This window comes from Anoplolepis gracilipes, chromosome 2, assembly GCF_047496725.1.
Source record: "Anoplolepis gracilipes chromosome 2, ASM4749672v1, whole genome shotgun sequence".
Lineage (NCBI taxonomy): Eukaryota > Metazoa > Arthropoda > Insecta > Hymenoptera > Formicidae > Anoplolepis > Anoplolepis gracilipes.
The window spans coordinates 1,015,825-1,037,335 of NC_132971.1; the positions used below are offsets into that span (position 1 = coordinate 1,015,825).

At 31.3% G+C, this 21,511-nt stretch overlaps 2 protein-coding genes across 9 annotated transcripts; one reads left to right on the forward strand and one right to left on the reverse strand.

Moving 5' to 3' along the window:
- Positions 1-1,128: 1,128 nt before the first annotated feature.
- Su(var)2-10 (E3 SUMO-protein ligase Su(var)2-10) lies at positions 1,129-11,134 on the forward strand. Of its 8 annotated transcripts, none has more exons than XM_072911711.1 (10): positions 1,129-1,331; positions 2,346-2,515; positions 2,709-2,810; positions 2,893-3,043; positions 5,659-5,811; positions 7,062-7,352; positions 7,501-7,602; positions 7,780-8,020; positions 8,110-8,526; positions 8,711-11,134. In XM_072911711.1, the coding sequence occupies exons 1-10, from the start codon at positions 1,308-1,310 to the stop codon at positions 8,923-8,925; spliced, it is 1,866 nt and encodes a 621-aa protein (XP_072767812.1). In that variant the 5' UTR covers positions 1,129-1,307; the 3' UTR covers positions 8,926-11,134. The 8 variants fall into 8 exon arrangements, with proteins under 8 accessions (XP_072767812.1, XP_072767818.1, XP_072767810.1 ...); XM_072911709.1 differs by lacking the exon at positions 1,129-1,331 and adding an exon at positions 1,393-1,509; XM_072911714.1 differs by lacking the exon at positions 1,129-1,331 and adding an exon at positions 1,454-1,531.
- Positions 9,979-15,271, reverse strand: Nachrbeta2 (nicotinic acetylcholine receptor beta2). Its single transcript, XM_072911718.1, has 12 exons — positions 14,963-15,271; positions 14,379-14,527; positions 14,193-14,237; positions 13,986-14,095; positions 13,592-13,772; positions 12,786-12,942; positions 12,493-12,620; positions 12,081-12,256; positions 11,752-11,904; positions 11,232-11,344; positions 10,642-10,754; positions 9,979-10,361 (listed from the first exon to the last, which is right to left on the reverse strand). The coding sequence occupies exons 1-12, from the start codon at positions 15,012-15,014 to the stop codon at positions 10,143-10,145; spliced, it is 1,596 nt and encodes a 531-aa protein (XP_072767819.1). The 5' UTR covers positions 15,015-15,271; the 3' UTR covers positions 9,979-10,142.
- Between the last annotated feature and the right edge of the window lie 6,240 nt (positions 15,272-21,511).

Below are 21,511 nucleotides of genomic sequence, written 5' to 3' on the forward strand. Positions count from 1 at the left end.
GTGTGAGCGTATGATATATAAGATGATTGAACAAACATCGAAATGGGGATACCGAACTACCGACCGATAAAATAATATATTATATAAAAGTTGCAATTTATATACATAAAATAAAATAGGTTTTCCCCCTCAAAATTGCATGAAAGAATATTTGTTGTAATTAACTTTTAGAAATGAGAAGAGCCTAGAAACCTAGATAAAAAGTATTCGCCTAAAAAATTTTGTGCTACACAACATTTAGAACTCGGTCGGTAGTTCGACATCCCCTTAAAATGAGAGAGAGGGAGAGAGAGAGAGAAACCAATTGTCACTTCTTCTTCCCACTTGATTGGCCAATCAGGATAAAGAGATTCTTGTTCCGATTGGTCAATCCAACGTTTAGTAAATACTGAAAACGTTGGATTGACCAATCAAAGCCAAGATTTCTTTACTCTGAATCAAACGCTTTCAAGTCAAAAGAAACACGTCAAGATAAAAACATTATGATAAAGTGAATATTCTTATATGACAGCTGTCAACGAGATTGAAGGATAAAGATATGCAAAAATAAGAGGTTAGGTCCTAACGACCGCTTTCTTTTTTATATAAATTTATAGTTATACAACTTCCGGTCCCATATAGTCATGATGCACGAATATCTAAGACACGTAACACGCTATTTAAATATTTATATATCGAATCAGAAGATATAATAGTCAGTGTCCTTGTGTACGTATAGGTTGGATTATGATACAAAATATATAGGATTTTTTGTATTCTTTATACAATCCTATAATCTTGTGCGAGATAAAAAAAAAAGAGCGCAATGTTCTCTATCTTTGGACTAGCTATATAACATACATATGCAACATCAGCGCCATTTTGGAAAATTACCCTTTTCAAACGACAAGTGTTAAATGTCAATACTATAACGCGTGTCGTCGCGCGCGTCGATCCTTTTGAATTTGTCGTCTTTTCTACGAGATATATCGTCATTTAAAGCATCACCGGCTAACGAATGAAAGAAAAAAAAAAAAAAAAAAGAAGTATCCGCGTTTCATATCGTCGCGATATTATCGCTACTCTGGCAGAAGAGAAGTATAGCGCGATTCGTTGAGCGAGTGAGAGTGAGAGTGAGAGAGAGAGAAAGAGAGAGAGAGAGAGAGATACAGAGTGAGAAGCGCGAACTGCGAGTGAGAGAGCGGATGTGAGCGGAGGCCGGCGGGTGTAACGGCTTGGCGGTCACGCGTATACATTTCACGTTAGCCTACAAGTGTTGAAATAAGTAAATCGACAAAACGGCTGCGGGAAAAAAGTCGGCGAAGAAGATGGCGGATTCCGAGGAACTGGAGGTGAGTGAGTGCGCGTAAGACCGTTGTAAACAACCCTGAAAAAGGGGTGTCGAACGAAGACGGTTCGTCGCGCAGCATGCAGCATCCTCGTCAGGCCGCGTCGCCTATTGTCACGTTCATTTCCGGATCGAATCTGACAGGGCGGACGGCGGACGGCGGACGGCGGACGTTTCACGTGGTGAGAGCGCACGTACATACGGGTACGTAAGGTAGGCCCGCGAACGATATCCCCTGCCTTGAGTTTCAAGTTTGAAACTTTAATCGCGTTCGACTCGATGCTACGAACATGCCCGTGGACGCGTCGCCGGTTCGACTTTACTTGGTTGGCGCGCTCGTGTTTGCCCGCGTCATCGTACAGTTTGGCTAACTACACGGCTTGTAAGAAGGAACGCGGTGCGAGATTATTACACACATTACACGGCGCATCGGTGCTGGATCAAGCGTAGAGAGCGAAAGAACATTATTGGTAAATCGCAGTGTCGGACTACCCCTCCCCACGGATCGCACGATGAGAATGCGAGCGATCACTGGTTCCGGCTGTGCACGGCTCTCTCGTACGTGAAAACCTACATGGGTAACCTCACATTTTATCGTCTTGCTGCAAAACTTCGCTGTTACTGTTCATCCCGACGTTGAGCTCTCGCAGTCGATGCATCGGCCGATTGAGCGGATTGTTACTTTCTGGCAATTTCCTTTCGCATCGTGACGGCCCGCAGTTATTAAAATATCACGTGTTGCCATGTCATCCATGTGACATTGACTTTGTAAATATTGAAGTACTTTAATCGAATGTTGCAATGGGATTGATTGTCTTTCTATGCCATTGGGGTTCTTTTTAAGTAGAAGGAAATCATTTATAATGTCGCACTGCCAGAACCTTTGTTAGAGAAGCATTATGTTTTGATAGGTAGTAATACTTTTTTTATACACACATGCAATGTAGTTTCTTTTAATCATTATCGAGAAAGATTAATCATTGATGGGATATACAGCAATGGAATGCTTTTATTACAGAATATGGTATTAAGTTTTCGAGTGTCTGAGCTTCAGATGCTTCTTGGTTTTGCTGGTAGAAATAAATCTGGCAGGAAAAACGAGTTACAAGGGCGTGCGTTGGAATTATTACGCTTGAGATCGCATCCAGCTATCCGGTTAAAAATACGTGAATTGTATAAAACAATACAGTAAGTCTAAATGCCTGTAGGAAATGTTTGATTAATTTCCAAATTATATAAATAATTATAATCACTTCAGTTTTAACAAATTGCCATAGTATAAGTAAAACAAGAAATAATTGAACGCTACATTGAGAGTATACACTTTTATGAAACCTTTCATTTTTCTTGCCTTAAATCTGAAAAGAAATATTTTTCATAGAGCAGATCAAATGCAAGCGCATCAAATGTATGGTCAAACTGGTAATTCCTCAGAGTCACAAATTGATCAAAACATGCATAACAGAAATTATTATTCGACAAGGTAAATATATGACTTTAACACTATTTTGTATATGTTCTTAAGAATAGTAATATTAATGCGAAACAAAAATATATATTTCAAGACAAGCAATTAGTCAACAACAGCAGCAACAAGCATCCGCCTCTATTTCTGCTGGGAAGGAATTGCCTCCAGCGCATCAAGCATCTATGCCTCAGGCACCTAGGACCAATCCAGTGTATCCAACAACTGGTTACACTAGTGTAACACCACAGGTGAATAAAAATATGTTTAAGACATATGAAAAATTCAGAATGTCCGATCTATGATCAAAAAAAGTTAATTTTACATTGCATAAAACACTTTAGCCTTTTAAAATATAAAATTAATAATTGATTTGTGAGTTAAAGTAAAGATTCGTTTTGTAGAATTAAAATATTTCCATTTTCATGAATTTTTTTATTCAATTACTATCAAATTTTCAGTCACCGCATAATGGTACAGTCACTATAAAAAAGTTAAGTCAGTATAAAATAACATTTATGATTTTGAGATCAAATTATATTCTACAGAGCAAATCTTAACATTAATTCACAAATTAATTATTAATTTTTTTTTTATTTTATTTTTATTTTTATTAAAAGGCTAAAAGTGCTTTGTGTATTATCAAATTCATGAATCTTGAAATGTATTGGATGAATTAATTTTTGATATACATAATTCATATAAAGTTCTTCCTAAAACGCCAATATTTTTACTTCTAATTGCTGTCAACAATTGTTGATTGATGAAAAACGAGGAGAGAGCTACTTTAGTTCTCATAGTTACAACCTAGTTTATTGTTAGTATCAACTTTGGTCCATAACTTTTTTATTAACCAAACTGACTTAAAGCATATAAATATCATAAATTATGCTACTTAAAAAACAATATTTTTTATTTATACGTTTTCTAATTGGCTGTCAAGTGAATCTAAGAACCAAATTGATTCACCAGTGAGATTTATTGTAAATTAATAATTAATTATTAATTAATTTATTGTAAATTTTAAAGTGGCGTCCTCCACCGGCGCCGCCCCAACTCGCACTCGCCATCTTCATATTGTATCGTGAAACGTGCGTAGAATTATCACGAGGCATTTTCGAAGATGATAGTGGGTATAATTTTTGAAGTATATTTTCTTCATTCGTTCCGTATTAATTTTTTTCCGGAATAGGGAAAGAAAATAAAAATAAAAAAGGTGGCGGGGAGGGAAAGGGAGACTATCCTCTTTGAACGAGACATTTCATATAATCTCGATCAAATTCTCTCGATCGTTTGATCGTACGATTATGCTGCATGTCTCGTTTTCGATGATAGTATTGTAGTTTTTTAGAGATTAAGCGATAGATCTCTCTTCTTTCCTTTTTTTTTATTGTAATATTGCACGCGCAAATTGATCATTGGGAGCCTGAATGGGTCGGTTATAAAATTTAAAAAAGGTTTGAGAATTAGGTGCCCATCCCGCACTGCATCTTATAGTTGCTATATAGGTTAAACATAATTTGTATGTCACATTTGTGTTAAAAGTGTTAAAATTAAATTAAAGTGTTAAAAAAAAGTGTTAAAATTATATACCTCAAGAAGATATGACTGTTTCTAAACAAGTAAGTTTCTCTTTTGTTCTCTTTATATTATGTTATTTATTATTATATATATAATATTATGTTCATATAAAATATACATAATATAACATATACATATTTCTCTTCTTCTATATATTTCATATTATATGTATAAGAAAAAAAGACAACATGTAAAATACATCATGATTATAGTCAATTAAAAATAAAAAATAAAAGATAATTAAATTAAGAAATTCATGTTGTACAATTAAAAAGGAGCGGTATCAACAGCATAGAAACATGCTGACATTATTGGAATAGGCATTAATAAATTTAACAATAATATACATTTATTTCTTTTACTTTTTTCTATCTTTGTTTTTCTTATGTTATAAATATGAACATAATAGTCTGTATATATATTTCTTATATATGTAATTGTAGTATTTATTTAATAACACAATTATACTTATATATATATATATATATATATATTTATTTACACTTTGCAGAATACAAGATATGTTGGAGTCACATAGTAAAATGTAAGTATATAATGACTTATTCTTTATTATTATGTAATATATTATGTATTGTATGTTATATATTAATAATAATTAAAACTTGTGCACATATGTAGAACGATGCAGAAAATGAGGCCAAAAAGAAGAGTGACATAGTTGTGCTACATATATATACATATTGGCAGAATAGTTGTGCCAACTACTCTTACTCTTAATATATACTGGAGCAATGTTGTTTCTTATAATTTGTGAAGAACAAACACACACAGCAATCATTTAAATTGACATTAATAATAAAAAATACATCATGATTATAATCAATTAAAAATAAAAAATGGAAGATAATTAAATTAAGAAATTTATGTTGTACAATTAAAAAGGAGCGATATCAACAGCATAGAAACATGCTGACATTATTGGAATAGACATTAATAAATTTAACAATAATATACATTTATTTCTTTTACTTTTTTCTATCTTTGTTTTTCTTATGTAATATATATATATATATATATATATATATATATATATATATATATATTTATTTATTTATTTATTTATACATATACATATATGCGCGCACACACACACGCACGCATACAGACACATATTTTGTAATTTCTTCTTTATTTCACTACATTTTTTTATATTTTACATTTATATAAAATATATAAAATATTTTATGTGAATAATACTTGTATCATATAATATTTATATGAAATTATAGTTTAATAGATATTATATATTTTAAGTCTTTTTCAGGTACTACAAGTAAACACGAATAAAGATATTGGACCAAAACGTACAGCAGCGAAAAAGAAATCGCCCTCTAAAAAGCAAAAATTATCAGCAAGTAACGAAGAGACTTTAGAACCAGCAAGAAAGCAATTGTTACATGATTTGTGCAATAATACGGTAAAAAAATATGTAGCTTTTAAAACTGAAATAAAAAAGTTTAAAAAAAATAAAGATACTCCCGACTGCTGTCAACAATAATTTAAAATTTAATTTTATTAAAATAAAAAAGTATATAACACAAAGATAAAAAATTAAAAAATAAATCTAAATAACTTGTGTAACTAAATTACTTGTGTAACAAATTTATAACATAGGAAATTATTAAGGTGAAAGCATAAATTTGAAGTTTTGCGAACTGTTAAATAACTATTTTTATATTTACTTTTATTTATTTTATTAATATTATTATAATTCAACATAATAACTTTTTTTAATTTTCATTGCATAGATTTTAATATATAATTTATGTGAATAATAAAAAATAGAAATTTAGATATTTATTACAATTATTCTTTGTATTGTGTGTGTGTGTGTGTGTGTGTGTGTCCGTCTGTCTGTGTGTCTGTCTGTGTGTCTGCCTGTGTACATATGTGTGTATGTTTAAAAAAATTTATTATGTAAAAATATAGTAATATTAATAAAATAAAATAAATAAAAGCAAATAAAAAAATTTATTTAAGATAAGATTAATTAAAAATAATAAAATTAATTAATAAATTATTTAATAAAAAGTTAAAAGCTTATAATTAGAAAAGTTTGAAATAATATTCATTTCTAAGTATTGATACAATAAATTACAAATTATTAAATAAAGTATACTTTAAAAATGACAAATACTTATTTATTCAAATTTATTTTCATCGTATATCTAGCACTATTTGAAGAAGATATAGAAAGGATTAATATTTTATAATTGAATAATGATTAATTATTTTGTTACACTATAATTATTTATTTCATACTTCATAAGAGCAGTCGGGAGATGCCAAACTTTTCTAACTTTGTTTTTAACTTTTTAATATTTTAATTAATTTTATTTTAAATTATTAATTAATTTTATTAACTTATTAATTATGTAATTAATTTTATTTTAAATAATTTTTTATTTTTGTCCTTTTATTTTATTAAAATTATAATTAGACATAATAACATTTTTGGTCTTAATTATATAAATTTTAATATACAATTTATGAATAGAGATTCAGATTATTTATTATAATTATTCTTTGTTGTAGCGTGTTTATGTGTGTGTGTGTGCGTGCGTGTGCGCGCGCGCGCGCGTGTGTGTGTATATATGTGTGTATTCATGAATTATTACAATAATATATTAAAGAATAAATTAGAAAAATATTTTCAATTTATTTCAGCGCACTGCAAGTACAGGATATAATCCATATCAGTACCCAACCAAAGTCTTACCAGCACCATTGCAAATACAACCTACGAGTCAATATCCGGTTCATCCAGATGTTAGACTAAAGAAACTTCCATTTTTCGATTTATTAGGCGAATTATTGAAACCCTCTAGTTTAATGCCACAGGGAACAATGAGACTACAAGAAAACACATTCTTATTTCATTTGACTCCACAACAAGCGACTGATATAGCGAGCTCACGTGACTGTCGAGCTGGTAGTAAAATGGATTACGTTGTGCAGGTATATTTGAAAATTTGCATGTGAAATATATCGTGTATTCTCTATTCTATCGTTAAAAGAGAATATATACAAAAAAAGAAAAAAATTAAGATACAGTAAATTTTTTCATATTTTTATGAAACTTATGTACAATTTATATTTTATCTAGGTACAAATGCGATTTTGTTTACAAGAAACGTCATGTGAGCAGGAAGACTATTTTCCTCCAAATATTGGTGTAAAAGTTAATGGAAAATTGTGCCCCTTACCTGTAAGTTAAATTGGATTTATAAATCTTTGAAAATTCTTCATACAAATGTAATAATGTTAGATACAAAAATGTGAAATATTTAACATAAAATTTTTTATTAAAATAAAATTTCAACTATTTGATAAATTATTGCTAGGAAATAATGAACGTTAAGAATTTGTTGTACATTTTTTTCAGAATCCTATACCTACTAATAAACCAAGTGTAGAACCGAAGAGACCACCACGACCTGTTAATATCAGTCCTTTGGTGAAGCTGTCTCCTACAGTCGGGAACGAAATTCGTGTTACATGGTCGGCTGATTACGGCAGGCGATATGCAATCGCGGTGTATCTCGTCAGAAAATTAACCAGCGCAGAATTACTCACTAGATTAAAAAACAGAGGCCCAAGGCATTCTGATTATACTAGGGGATTAAGTAAGCAATTACTTTATGACTATAAACCCTGTTAGAATTGCTAGACAGAAGAGCTTTTATTATAAAAATAATTGTGAATTATTTTACAGTTAAGGAGAAATTAAACGAAGATGCGGATAGCGAAATAGCAACCACGTCATTAAGAGTATCATTAGCTTGTCCTTTAGGCAAGATGAGAATGTGTACGCCCTGTCGCGCGTCGACATGTTCACATTTGCAATGTTTTGATGCTTCTTTGTTTCTTCAAATGAATGAACGGAAGCCTACTTGGAATTGTCCGGTTTGTGACAAGGCGGCGCTCTATGACAATCTTGTGATTGATGGATATTTCCAGGAAGTTCTTAATTCAAATAAGTTATTGCCAGACGTAAATGAGATTCAGTTGTTGCAAGATGGTTCTTGGGAAAACCTAGTGTTAAAAAAAGAGAAAGATAAGGAGAAAACTGAAACAAAAGCGCCGGTCGATTCGCGAGATAATAAAATTGATGTAGACACTGTGGATCTAGGTGAGAAGAAAATATATTTTACGAAATAGTGCATAATTATAGCAAATTTTTAAGATCTAACAAGTAAACAATTTATGAACAAAAAGCTAAAGATTTTAAAAGATTTTTTCAAATTTAATTCAGTTATTCTAAGTATTTCTATGTTAGATAATCAAGTACTGCAATATTTCGTTTATTTGTTTAGATGAAGGTAATCTTACTACTCCAGCACCAAAAGAGAAAAAACGCACTGTCATTATTGATTTGATATCGGATAGTGATGAGGATGATGAAGATAATACACCGACTCAAAGTACAAAGAAACCAGCTACTGGTATTTCATCGCCTAAGAAACCGCAGACTAGTTCTATTAGTAGTACGAGCGAATCACCAGAATACATGATAATCGATTTAGAATAAAAAATTATGTGATATTACACGTACTATAGAATTTTTCTCGAAATTATTTCCTTTATAAAGAGCTCAACAGTTTTCTTTTTTACTTACTATGAATTTACTATGATATTTATTTACTACTGAATCAAAATCCAGTCGATATTCCATGCATTAATCTATGTACATAATTGCTTTCGAGAGAGTTTAAAATGTGTAAGACTTTTATTTTTTATAACTTTGATATAACATTGCATATTAATAAATACAAATCATTTTTTTATTCAATTTCATTTTTGGTAAATTTAATATAATAAAATTGAGTCTGATCTTACTACGATAAATATATAATACTATTCTTATTTTGAGATTGCTCGTGTAATGTTGTGTAAATAAAAATAAAGTTATCTCTTTTTTTAGACATAAGATTTCGCATAATCAAACTACCGAATTCATATTTTAGTTATCTCATTTCTGCTAAGGTAATTGCTATTTAAGTTTAACACATTCGGAAAATAATATGTTTGAATAACATTTGAACAATACTTGTTTTAATCAAAATTAGGACTCCTTGGTTTTTCATTGCAGTTATATTAAATTATTAATGCAGTGAATTATATCTTTGATGAGATTATAATTATTCCTTAATTTATTAAAAAGAGACACATCTTACAAATCTAATTTAGAATATTAAAATTGAAATAGATGAAAAAATTAATTTATTTCAATGTATAACACGAGGAAAAATTTATAAAATTTTTCATCATAATCCAACATTGCTGTGATGATAAACTGGGAGCCTTAATTAATGGCTTAAATTATGTCATAATATCTAATTTTTGTATAATGTTTAATGATCGGAGATTTTAAACGAAAAAAATTGTTATTTGGATAAATGTTCTACAAGATTCTTGCATACTTAGTATGTATTATAAATTTATTCTTACACTGCTCGAATACCCTGATATCTGACAATGTATATTGTAACAGCTATGTTCACTCAATAACAGAAAATATTTTCGTTGCAATGATTATTTAATATTGCGCTTTTTTGAAGAAAAAAGAAATTATTTTTGTTAAAAAATATAGATAAATTTTACTGGCAAATACTTATATATGGATGTAGAAATTGAAAATGTCTGTGTATATATGTGTTGTGCCAAGTGTACTTTAGAGGGATGTAATGTATTTTTTTTTTTTTTTTTTTTTTTTTACATGCGAGTTACTTTACATTATTATAATAATTAAGTTTCATCAAAAGTGAAAGTAAAGTTTCCATTTGGTGGATACATGTAATTGCGTAGTGATATACCGGAGAGTCGTTGGTCCACAGGTTGTCGGGTGTCGTACAGACTGGGCGCTTGACCTATTATTCCTAGCGTACCACCGATGCACGCGATAGTGAATATCCAAAGAAAGAATCTGTCCAGAACCATAGCTACGAATTTCCAGTCTTCTATGACCTGAGAATAGATGATATGGAGAACAGAGTGAGAATAGATGGGTTCTTTTAAAAGACTTATTACGATTAAAATTATTCCTGCCGATATTGTATATACGATTGTATAAATATATTGATATACGATTGTATAGATATATTGATAGGTATTGTAAAAAATATAATTATACTACATCATATATGTAAAAGAAATGTTTAAAAAAGAGCCGCTTGCGAGTTAGAATGAATAAGAGAGTTATGATAACGACGCGAAAATATGCGATATGAGAACGTGAATTCTTTACCTCATTATCTTTGTCCGCGTCTTTGATGTGTTGAGCAATGAAACGCACACCGTTGAGAGCTGATATGACATCTGGGGATAAATGTTTCGGCATCGTATTTTCGCTGTCAGTAACTGAAACGATGTTTTGATAAGTACCTATTTCTTTGTAAGATTTTAATCTCCAAAATTAAACAGGAGAAAACAAATAAGAATTGAACGCTGGAGATTGTGGCGTAAATAAATTTTCAAAATTTTTGCAGTTTACTTATCTCCTGTTTTATTTTGATTTTTTCATTCAGAGCCTTATAAAATTATTATTTTAATTTCACTCTCTTCGCTCAATGATAAAATTTATATCATTTATCTTTAATGCAGATTAAATTGTCCAAATGTGTTATGCGATATGTTAGGAAAATCATGTAATCAATGTCCTACTATTTTATTTTCACAAGTATCTTACGATAATGTATAAAATTGCGTGTAATAAACGTAAAACTAAATTTTTGTACAAATTTCAGTTCTCTTTATTCTTAGAAAAGTAGTCTTCAATGTATTATGAAAAACACGCTTAAGAACTAAAATATATGAATAGTCAAACAAAAAAATTACCTGATGCATGCGGCAAGTGTCGTGCATCATCATCTCTGATACTCTTGTATGTAGAAGTGACGCTTTCGAATGCATCTGGACTTCCTTTCAATTCCAAAGGATAATCGCTTACACTATCGCAAATTAAAGAATTAAAGACGAGCAAATCATTGCGCTTAAAATCAATTTGTCAACGCCTAAGTGAAGCAATTTACTTTAACTCGAATTAGTATAATGCTGCAAAATTCTTATTTTTAATATTCTCTTTATAATGATCTAATACAATTTTCAATATGTCCTTACACAGCATTGTCTTATGATAATTTTATTTTATTTTAAATAATGTATAAAAAGAGTAACCAAGATCTTTATTTTTTTTCTCGTCAAATTTAATATCAACATGTTTTCTTAATAAAAAAAAAAACGATGCATGTATGTGATGAAAGATTTTCTTTTAATTACGATTAATTTAAATATATTTTCAGGCTATTAAAAACTTAAACAAAACTCTAAATTCAATTAATAAGAATTTTGATATTACCTGAAATCTATTTCATTAGTGTATGCGCTATCCATATAGGCATCATCATATTCTGGCGTAGAGTACGGTGTGCGACGCATCATTAATACCCTCGGCATCCAATTCAAAAACACTTGTCTTACCCACGGCGACATATTATGCGTAGAAGGTGATCTACATTATTTAATTCATTAAAGGCATTCATAATTATAATATAATGTAACGAATTTTAGTTTGTACGTAATTGTTTTTATTTTTATATATTACGATTTAGTATACACACACACACACATATATATATATATATATATATATATATATATATATATATATATATATGTGTGACTTACCGGAAATGTACATTTAAAACGCAGACTGTGATCCAAATGGATAGAGTAACTAAAATCATGGTGAACAATAGATATTTTCCGAGTAAAGGGATGGCCAACGATGTTGGAGGGATAATCTCGGCTAATAGCAAGAAGAACACCGTCAGTGAAAGGAGAATGGAAGAACACAATGATACCTGCGTGATATGAAGCAATTATATGAATAAAATAGAATTAAGTACAATATTTCCCGTCAAAAAATATTTACTAGCAAACTCGTGGCTTTTGTTGACGTGATATTTTCGTATATTCGTTGTCTACGTCGAAATGCGTTAATAAAGATTACAATTCGATCTAAGAAGCTTTTCCAAAATAAACTGTCGTGATCCTCGACAGACTTTAATTCCCATTCAAAAGATATACATATATTTACCTTTTCACCAGAATCGCTGGGCAGATAAAAAACTAGCACCGTTAAAAACGTGATGCCAACGCATGGGATAATAAGATTAACAGTATAAAATAGAGTTTTTCTTCTCATCGTAATATTGAAGGTGATATCTGTAATTAAATAATATAACGATTATTGAACCTAATTATTGAAGATAAGATTAGATGAAAATCTAAATATCACTTTACTAACAATGTAAATAATTAAAGTGAGTAAAATTATTTACTCTGTATAAAACTTAAAAAGTTATTAATTTTTTATATATATTTACTTACCTGAGTAAGGTTCCTCGCAACATGGATAATATTCTTCGTTGCGTGCTGCTGGTACTTCAAGGATATCCCATTCCACTGATAAATAAAAATCGCTGAGATCTATGCCAATCTGAACTAGATTGCTACCAAGCTCTTGCTTCATATGCTTCAGATCTACCTGGTGGTCAAGAAACTTTACAAAGTCTTTTAATATTTTGTTAAAACTAAAGCAAAATATAATCTAAAGATTTACAAAACGATTAAAATTTATCACGATAAATATTATTCATAGAAATGAAATTAGCACGATTATAAATAATGAATTTATATAACTTAAAAAGAGTATAAAATATAATTAATTAAATTAAAAATTATCTTAATATAAAAATCTGCACAAGATATTTTAAAACTACAAGATGTTCTTTCAAATTTTAAAAATCTTTGGCTAATTTGAAATCTTATATTTATCGAAATATTCTAATTTTCCACATTATACATGTAATCAATATAATTACTATAATATATTATACATATGTTATTTTTAATTAAGCTTCAGATTTTACATTTTATTAGTGCAAAGTGTTTAATTTTAATTTTGATAAAATTTGATAGAATAAAAATTTAGTTGAAAGCAAATATTTGATTTTATTTGTCTGCTTATTTTGTGATAAAATTTAATTCTCAAAAAAAAACCTTTAAATTTGAAACATTGACTTTCTTTGTTGAAGAAACATTAATTTTAAATAAAGGATTCGTGATTAACAATATTCATTTTATAGGGTTATTTTAGGTTGCCTTATATTGCATAAATATACATTGTTAATAACCTGAGCACCGTTGTAAGTCCACGAGCCAAACTTCATAATGCACGATTGCTCATCAAATGGGAAATACTCTACGTTAATCTCACAAGATGACTTGTAAATAGCCGGCGGTTTCCAGTATACCTCGCCAGTAAATTTCAAAGTGGCCTTCGTCATTAACGTTACTTCGTAATTTCCATCTGCGCTGTAACAACAAACAAGAGAAGATTAAAAGATTGAAAGTTTGCAATTTCTGCACAATGCATTTTTTTTCTAATTCATTAAATAAATTATTTCTAATTTACTGAATAAAATTCTCAACTCTCTCTACATAGGAAACGTGAATAAATTTTATTCTTATTTGAAGAAAATGTGACATCTTTCAATAGTATTTCATGAAAATTCTATTGTAATTTACTTGTTGTATAGCACAATGTCCGGAAGCCATATGTTTTCGGAAGGCACGTATAACATTTCTATACCACCATATTCCTGTGGATTCCATTGCAATTTATAGTCAAACCATTTCTGCGAAGAGCAAACAGAATTTGTAAGTCTTTCTATAACGACTAAATATTATCTAACATATACGTGAAAGAAGGTGATGTAAATCGACAGATATTACCTGCTCTACCCAGACATTCGTTGTCATAACTTGATTCTTTAGATTCTGTAATAAATATTAATTATTAATTTCCCGTGAAATTCTTAAATATAATTCGAATAAATCAAGAATTAGTAACGAGGAATAAAGTAACGAGTTGAGTTTTAAAATGTTTTAATAAGATATAGCATATAACGGTCCATGTACCATTTCTATTAATTGCGACAACTTTAATCCCAGCCAAACTGTTAATGTATTCGTATTATTACTAACAGGACGTATCAATCTATTGTAATTGGACAATAAATCATCGTAAAGTCTCTTTGAATCGGGATTTGCTTCGTAAACTTTGCTTCCTGTAGAAAAGAATATTTATCGAAATATTAGTTGTAATTATTGCAACAATACAAAAAAGGAACATTACATATATATATATATAGTTACATTAATTTTATCAAAAGTTTTTTGTGTTTGAGAAATAAATATCTTGATTATATTCGTTTTAAATTAACTGCAATTAATTCAACTAGAGTTTTATATGTATACTAAAAATATTTTTTTAGTAATGTAACAAAACACATTGAAAATATTTCTCATTTACAATGTTAAAATTTTTTTTAAGTATAATAAAATTGTATGGTATAATTTTATGATACAACACATAAAATATGATAAAAGTCACATGATTAACGCAGCTTGTGAGATTTAGGAATTTTTATAATGAAACGAACGTAACTGAATGGCATCAATTTTTCCAAAGAATCGTTTTATCCGATAACCAGCGAACTTACCGTAAACGATGTTAAAGACATTGAGCAAAACTGTGAGCACTGACGTCCGCATCTTCCGTACTGTTTACAAACGCGTGTGAAAGTAGGACACTCACGAATATATCCCGTGGGAAATCCTCGGAGCTCTTTGACACATGTACCTTGGCAGTAGTCTTACAGTTAAGTGGTGTAAAAAAACGGCGAGCGATAACAAAAGCGCTTAAGATGCTAGGCGTGTGGTCGGCGAAACATTGGGCGGCCAGCATCCCACTGGTCCACGATCGATATCTGAACTTGCCGCCATGATACTCTCGCCGTCTGTTCAGGGAGTGACTTGTTCTACTTGCGCGCTGGAACGGGGTTTGCCTGCATCTGCGCGTTTCGCAGGACGAAGAAAGAAGCGCGGAAATCGAGAACCGCGACTCCAAAATGCATTCCAGCTACCGTGCGATGAGAGAATGAGAGCTTTTAAAAGCTAAGAATTGAAATTCAACTCGCCGCATAATCTGGGATGAGTTCAATTTCCGATGCTGTGCGAATCTGTGCGGAAAAGTATTTTACGCCAATCGTCGTCTCTTCATTTCCATGAATAAACATTGGAATTATTTATCACCTGTTCATCGAAAGCCGATCACGATGAAATTATGTTACACAGAACTTTTATATATAATATTGTTTGTATATTTTATTTTTTATTATTCTATTATTAACTATGATATTATATTACATTATTTATATAAATAAACATTAAGAGATTATAACAATTTTTTTTATAAAAACATATTGTATTATATTATATTATATTTTATAAAAAATTTTTATAAGAAACATTTCTCAAATATATTTCTTTTATTCTTTAAATCTTCACTAACAAGGGACACAACTGATGTCACAACTGTCCGGAACTGATTTGATTCTCCTTGAAATATGTTGTTAAACACAAGAATCTAAGAGACACGTATTTTTTTATACGTGCGCAATCTCATATTAAGGGGTAAAACACCCCTTTGAAAAAAAAAAAAAAAACAGTATTTACCTTTGGGGTCAAATATCGTCAAAACTATAAGAGATAGAAAAAAAATTGTTGAACAAAAGTTTAACAGTTTGAAGAGTACTTTAAAGTTATGAGAAAAAATTTTTTAATTTTTAAAAAAAAATCCCCACTACCCAAAATTTTTTTTAAATTTTATAATTTTTTTTTCACTAAATTAAAATACTCTTGAAGCCGTTAAATTTTTATTTAACAATTTTTTTTCTATCTCTTATAATTTCGACGATATTTAACCCTAAAGAAAATGCCATTTTTGTTCAAAGATTTTTGTGTTTAACAACATATTTTAAGAAGAATCATCGGTTTCGGACAGTTGTGACATGTCCCTTGTAAGTTTTATTTTTTTTATTACTTATTGAATTATAATATCAAATGTATTTAAGTGACATTTTAATTATTTCAAGATCTGCTTATTTTGTATAATATGTTTAATTTGTGGAACAAAATTAAAATATTTTTCTAGAAAATTTTATTAATATTAAAACATATGTAAATATATGTAATTTAAAATTGAAATATTTGAAAAGTGTTACAATCTTTATTACAATAAATTAATTATAATAATATAAAATAACAATTAACAAAAAATAAATATATATTTAAATTAAATAAATTTATATTTTAAATTAAAAATTAACAATTTTAAATTAAAATTAAAATTAAAAGTCAAAAACGTTAAACAAATAATAATTACTAATACTTTAATATATAATAATTAGATTTTTTTCTCTATTAAAAGAATTTTGTTTGAGTAAATTTGCATATGTGTGCACATAATATTTAATTATTTTATTTACAAAATTTAAATTGATAATTTTACTAAAGAAAATTCGCGATTCTAGTTTAATCATAAAAAGTGTAGATAAAGGATAATTTATTAGGAATGGAACATCAAATGTATATATTTAACTGTCACTGAGATTGCGAGCGAAATAAATTTCACATATATCTTCAAATGAATCCAGCTTAACGATGAAATACTGACACGTAGGAGTAAGTGGTGTCACGCGATTGTATCCCACTTCGTATCCTTGTTCGTCCGCTCGTACGTCCTGCACTAAATTCTAATATGGAAATATGTCATGGCATTCGCGCGGATTAGTGCCAATAAATCGATTTCTGGCATCGAGTAACACCGCCAAATCCGCGTCGAAAGTCGCGCGCCAAGAGAAAACGCGGTAACACCAAAATTCCATTTGGATTTATCAAGATCCGCGTCGTTTAATGTGCGATTGGATAAATTTCTTAAAAGCTATCTGTCACACGTGAGAACGAGATCCCAAATTAGAGGAACCGCCGGGAAGATCGTTTTCCGAAGAGGACAATCGAGACTTGAGATGCGACTTTTGCTCAACATTCCGGAAAGAGAGAGACAGAGAGACGATGACGCAGATTTGTGTTCATAATACCGCCGGATAATGCGCCGTATTTCCTTTCGAAGGACGGTGCAATTATGGAGCAACATCTATCCTGGATGATGCGGTGTTCTGGGACGTCGTGGCGTCTAAAAGCCACTTTTGCGCACCCGCAACTGACCGATTCATTTGACACTACGAACGCAAGAGATTTAAGGGGGATGTGAAACTGACCAAATTTACTCTAACACGTATATACGTTATATCTGTAAATATAATATTCGTTAACTTATACTAACAATAAGATTGTGAAACCTTACTAGCAATAAATTTATAGCACACGTGTGCTTTTGAGGAGAAGAAAGAGGAAGAGGAAGAGAAAGAGACGTATGTTGGGGCAGATCGAATGTGCTTAAGTTTCTGAGTGCCTTAGATACTTGCTCATCTACTTACGCCACTGCTAAAACGGACGAGAAAGACCCTTTCTCACAACTTTCACAAACACACATACGCGCGTAATACACTTAATTTGTCTCTGTATCTCAGGCTTTGAATATAATTTATCGACCAACGATAGAGCGTTTGTCCAACAAGTACATTTAACTGTGTAATGTGTTGGTTTGCAGCAGAATGTAATGCTTCTTTAATAAGATTTATTTATTTCTATGCAAAAGTATTGCGAGAAAGGAATGAAATATCCAAATATTTTTTTCGACTTATGTAATATAATTATAATTATACACCGGAAACGTATATTGCGAATTATTCCTCAAAATTCTTTGTATTGAATTAAAAATCTTATCTTGGGAGAAACCATAATAATTCTTATCTTATTTAAACTGATATTAATAATAATAATAATATTAATAATGTATACTCAGATTTTATAATAACAGGAAATGATCCTTGAAATTCTCTTAACGAAAATATCGAGACGTCAATAATTTCCAAGTTTTTAAGCGACTGAAAAAAACTAAAGGAAAAATCTGTCGCAAAGAAAGCTACGCAAGGAAACAAATATTGATGACGAAATCATACTTTACATTAACTTTGAGTGAACTAGAATCTTAAGTTTAGTCTTACAATTAGCAAGCAAAGTTATACAACGTTGAAAATCAGAAGGTAGCGATACAAATGATGACTTTACGATATTTTTGCTGAAATCGATTTCGAACTGATCGGAGAATCCATCGTTCAAAATTAGGATCGAGAAAAAAAGGGGAGGAAAAAGAAAAACGGAGGAGCTTGTGTGGAACAGGGCGTAAGTAAGTATAGTAAGTATAGTAAAATATTTACTCGAAGAAAATTCGCGACCATACAAGATCTTACATCGGACGATGTCGCAAGAAAGTGACGTTGCCCGAAGTCGGGATACGGGATAGGGGACGGTGACCAGGACCGATGTTCGGGACGTGCGATTATCGATTGGGCGCCGATTATCGATCAAGGGTACGTAAACACATACCCATCCGCACGCATATACACGCATACAGGCATAGACACGTACACGAGGCCGAGGCACTTAGCGTATGTTTGTTTAGTGTCTTTTACGACTATATCGGTGAGAGGGTCCCCGGGTGTGTTAAGGCAGGGGCCAGTGTCTGGCATATAGCTGCGAGTCCTGCGGCGCCACGTTTCGAGAGAGGGTCATTTATAACTGTTATCGTGAAACTTACTAGCCCACTTACTACCCTCCGCTGTCTGTTCCCTTCCCGCTTCCCGCCCGTCCGTTGCACAGCACAGCAGCAGCCATTCCATCACGGTTTCTTTTATCCATCGATCGTGTATATCGCGCGACCAACGGACGCACTATCCACTCTGAGTAATGACACCTCTGGACGCGATCGATGGATCGTGTACCCTTCTGTCTGCTTTTATCATTTTTGCATTTTGCTAGACGATCCGAGGGAGTCGAAACGTTAATCCGTCGTCCACGTAGACTAACACGTTCCATCTTTGTTTTTGTTAATGCGATACCGCTGCTGGCGTTAAATATTTGTCACGTGGAATAAATTTTGCCGATACATGTATATATATGTATATGGGAATAGACGCTCTTTCAAATAATTCAACACGGACGTGAGTTAATGTAACCTCGATGTCAATAATAAAATCTATTAGAATATGTATCAAGCGCATAGTAATAATAATTAATGGATGGACGTGATTGTGTTGGAATAAAAGATACCTGAACTAATCTACCGTAAATGTATGCAGCATCGTTAATGGATAATATAATTCGCTCGTCAAGATAAGAAGTAATGTTTGTTTACAATTTTTATAATTTTTTACCTTTTAACTAAATACTGTTCAAAGCATATTTTAATTATTACCAATAATTACATCATGTAAGAAGTATTGAGAAACAGAGGTTTATTGTGATAATAGTGCCCAATATCTTGCTAAATTATGTAGCGTACACGATACCGCTATTATACAGCATCACATATACAACGCATATTCGGAGTTACATTACTTAAATTGCTAAAATATCGTATTTTCAAATAAATCACTACTTTGACGTTAATTTGTATTACGTCACAGCATTAACTATACATAAATTTTGCCATTTCAAAATCGATATTTTAGCTTTCATAATTTAAGATTTAACAGTCTCTTTCTCTCTCTCTCTCTCTCTCTCTCTCTCTCTCTCTCTCTATTACGCGATATACATCCGGTGCATCCACTGTATCTGTTATAGGTCGATATAATTTTCGCTCGTAGCGTTTATTTCACTTGTTGGTATCCCTCAATTAAACCTCTCCCGGAGAATAATAGAGCAGCGCGGACAATCATTCCGAGAATGCGTGTTATCCCACGCGCAATACATTAGCAATTTTCACAGCCGGCGCGATCCAACGTCGGTTCAGGGATCGACGTGCGTTTCGCTTCTCCTCGTCCGTGTATCGGACGATATACCCTCGCGCTCGATCGCGACACCTCCTCGCCCGCGCGCGCGCGCGCGCGCGCACACAAAGCCCGGGGCGGAATAATTTATTTAGCCCGAGCAATGCAATAATGGCGTCGAGTGCAAACTGCAGAACGCGCGTTCATTACTGCGATCTGGTTGGGAGTGCGCGGTGGCGGTGGCGGTGGCGGTGGTGGTGGACAACAAGGGTGGAGGAGCCGCTTGCGCTAGGGCTCTGTTGTTACGCGACGGACTGATCGGCGAGAGAGGTCCTTTCAAAAGAAACGGCGAACAATTTATAATCCTTAACAGTAACACGTGCGCACAAGTGCGAATGACGTAAGCAGATTTTTTTTGCGCACCCTCGTCCCTCTCTCTTTCTCTCTCCGCTCGCTTGTCATTAATTATCCTCTCTCTAACGGAGCCGATTTCATTTTCGCTGCTGAGGACGTTGTCGGTTTAACGACGATCCTAAGTTGTACAGAGGAAAACAGAACACGAGAGTTATATACGCTCAGAATGTATTTAAACCCGACCGGATGCGCGGTTTACTGGATACCGGAGGTATTACCGGCGTTATTAGATGCATCGGTATCTCGATAGTTTATCCTAATATTCGATTCTTGTTTATGATTGCTTTTCTCGTCAATATATATATATATATATATATATATATATATATATATATATAACTCACTTATTCAGCATCAAGATGTTGCGAAATTTATCCAATTTACAAGAACAAAAGTACTTCTGTATGCTTGTATTCTACTTTTTTGCATACATAAAAACATTCAGTATATAAATACATGAATCTAAAATTTAAATTTAAATTTGTGTGCATATGTGTGTCTCAAAAAAAAAAAATAAATGTATATTCTCATATAAAATATATTTTGAGCATAAAATATAAAAGTATGTATAAGTTTTTTTTTTTTTTTTTTTTTTTTTTTTTTTTTTTTAATAAATATCAAAGCACTAACAGTCTCTTTGAATTGAAAATATAGCGGTTTTAATGGATTAAGTTTCATAATGACGTAACTTTATTCTTCATTTATCTTTGAGCGAACTTTACTTTAACAGGATTGTAATTTGAGGGTTAATTATAAAGCTCTTCAAAGTTGAAATTTTTTAAGTTAAAAGTTGTAATTTTTGCTCAGAAAAATGGAGGGAAAATCGTGAAGACGAGTCGCGAAAAGAATTCTTAGATTAATGCAAATGCGGCAATCTGTAGTACTTTGTGTGCATTTCAGTAA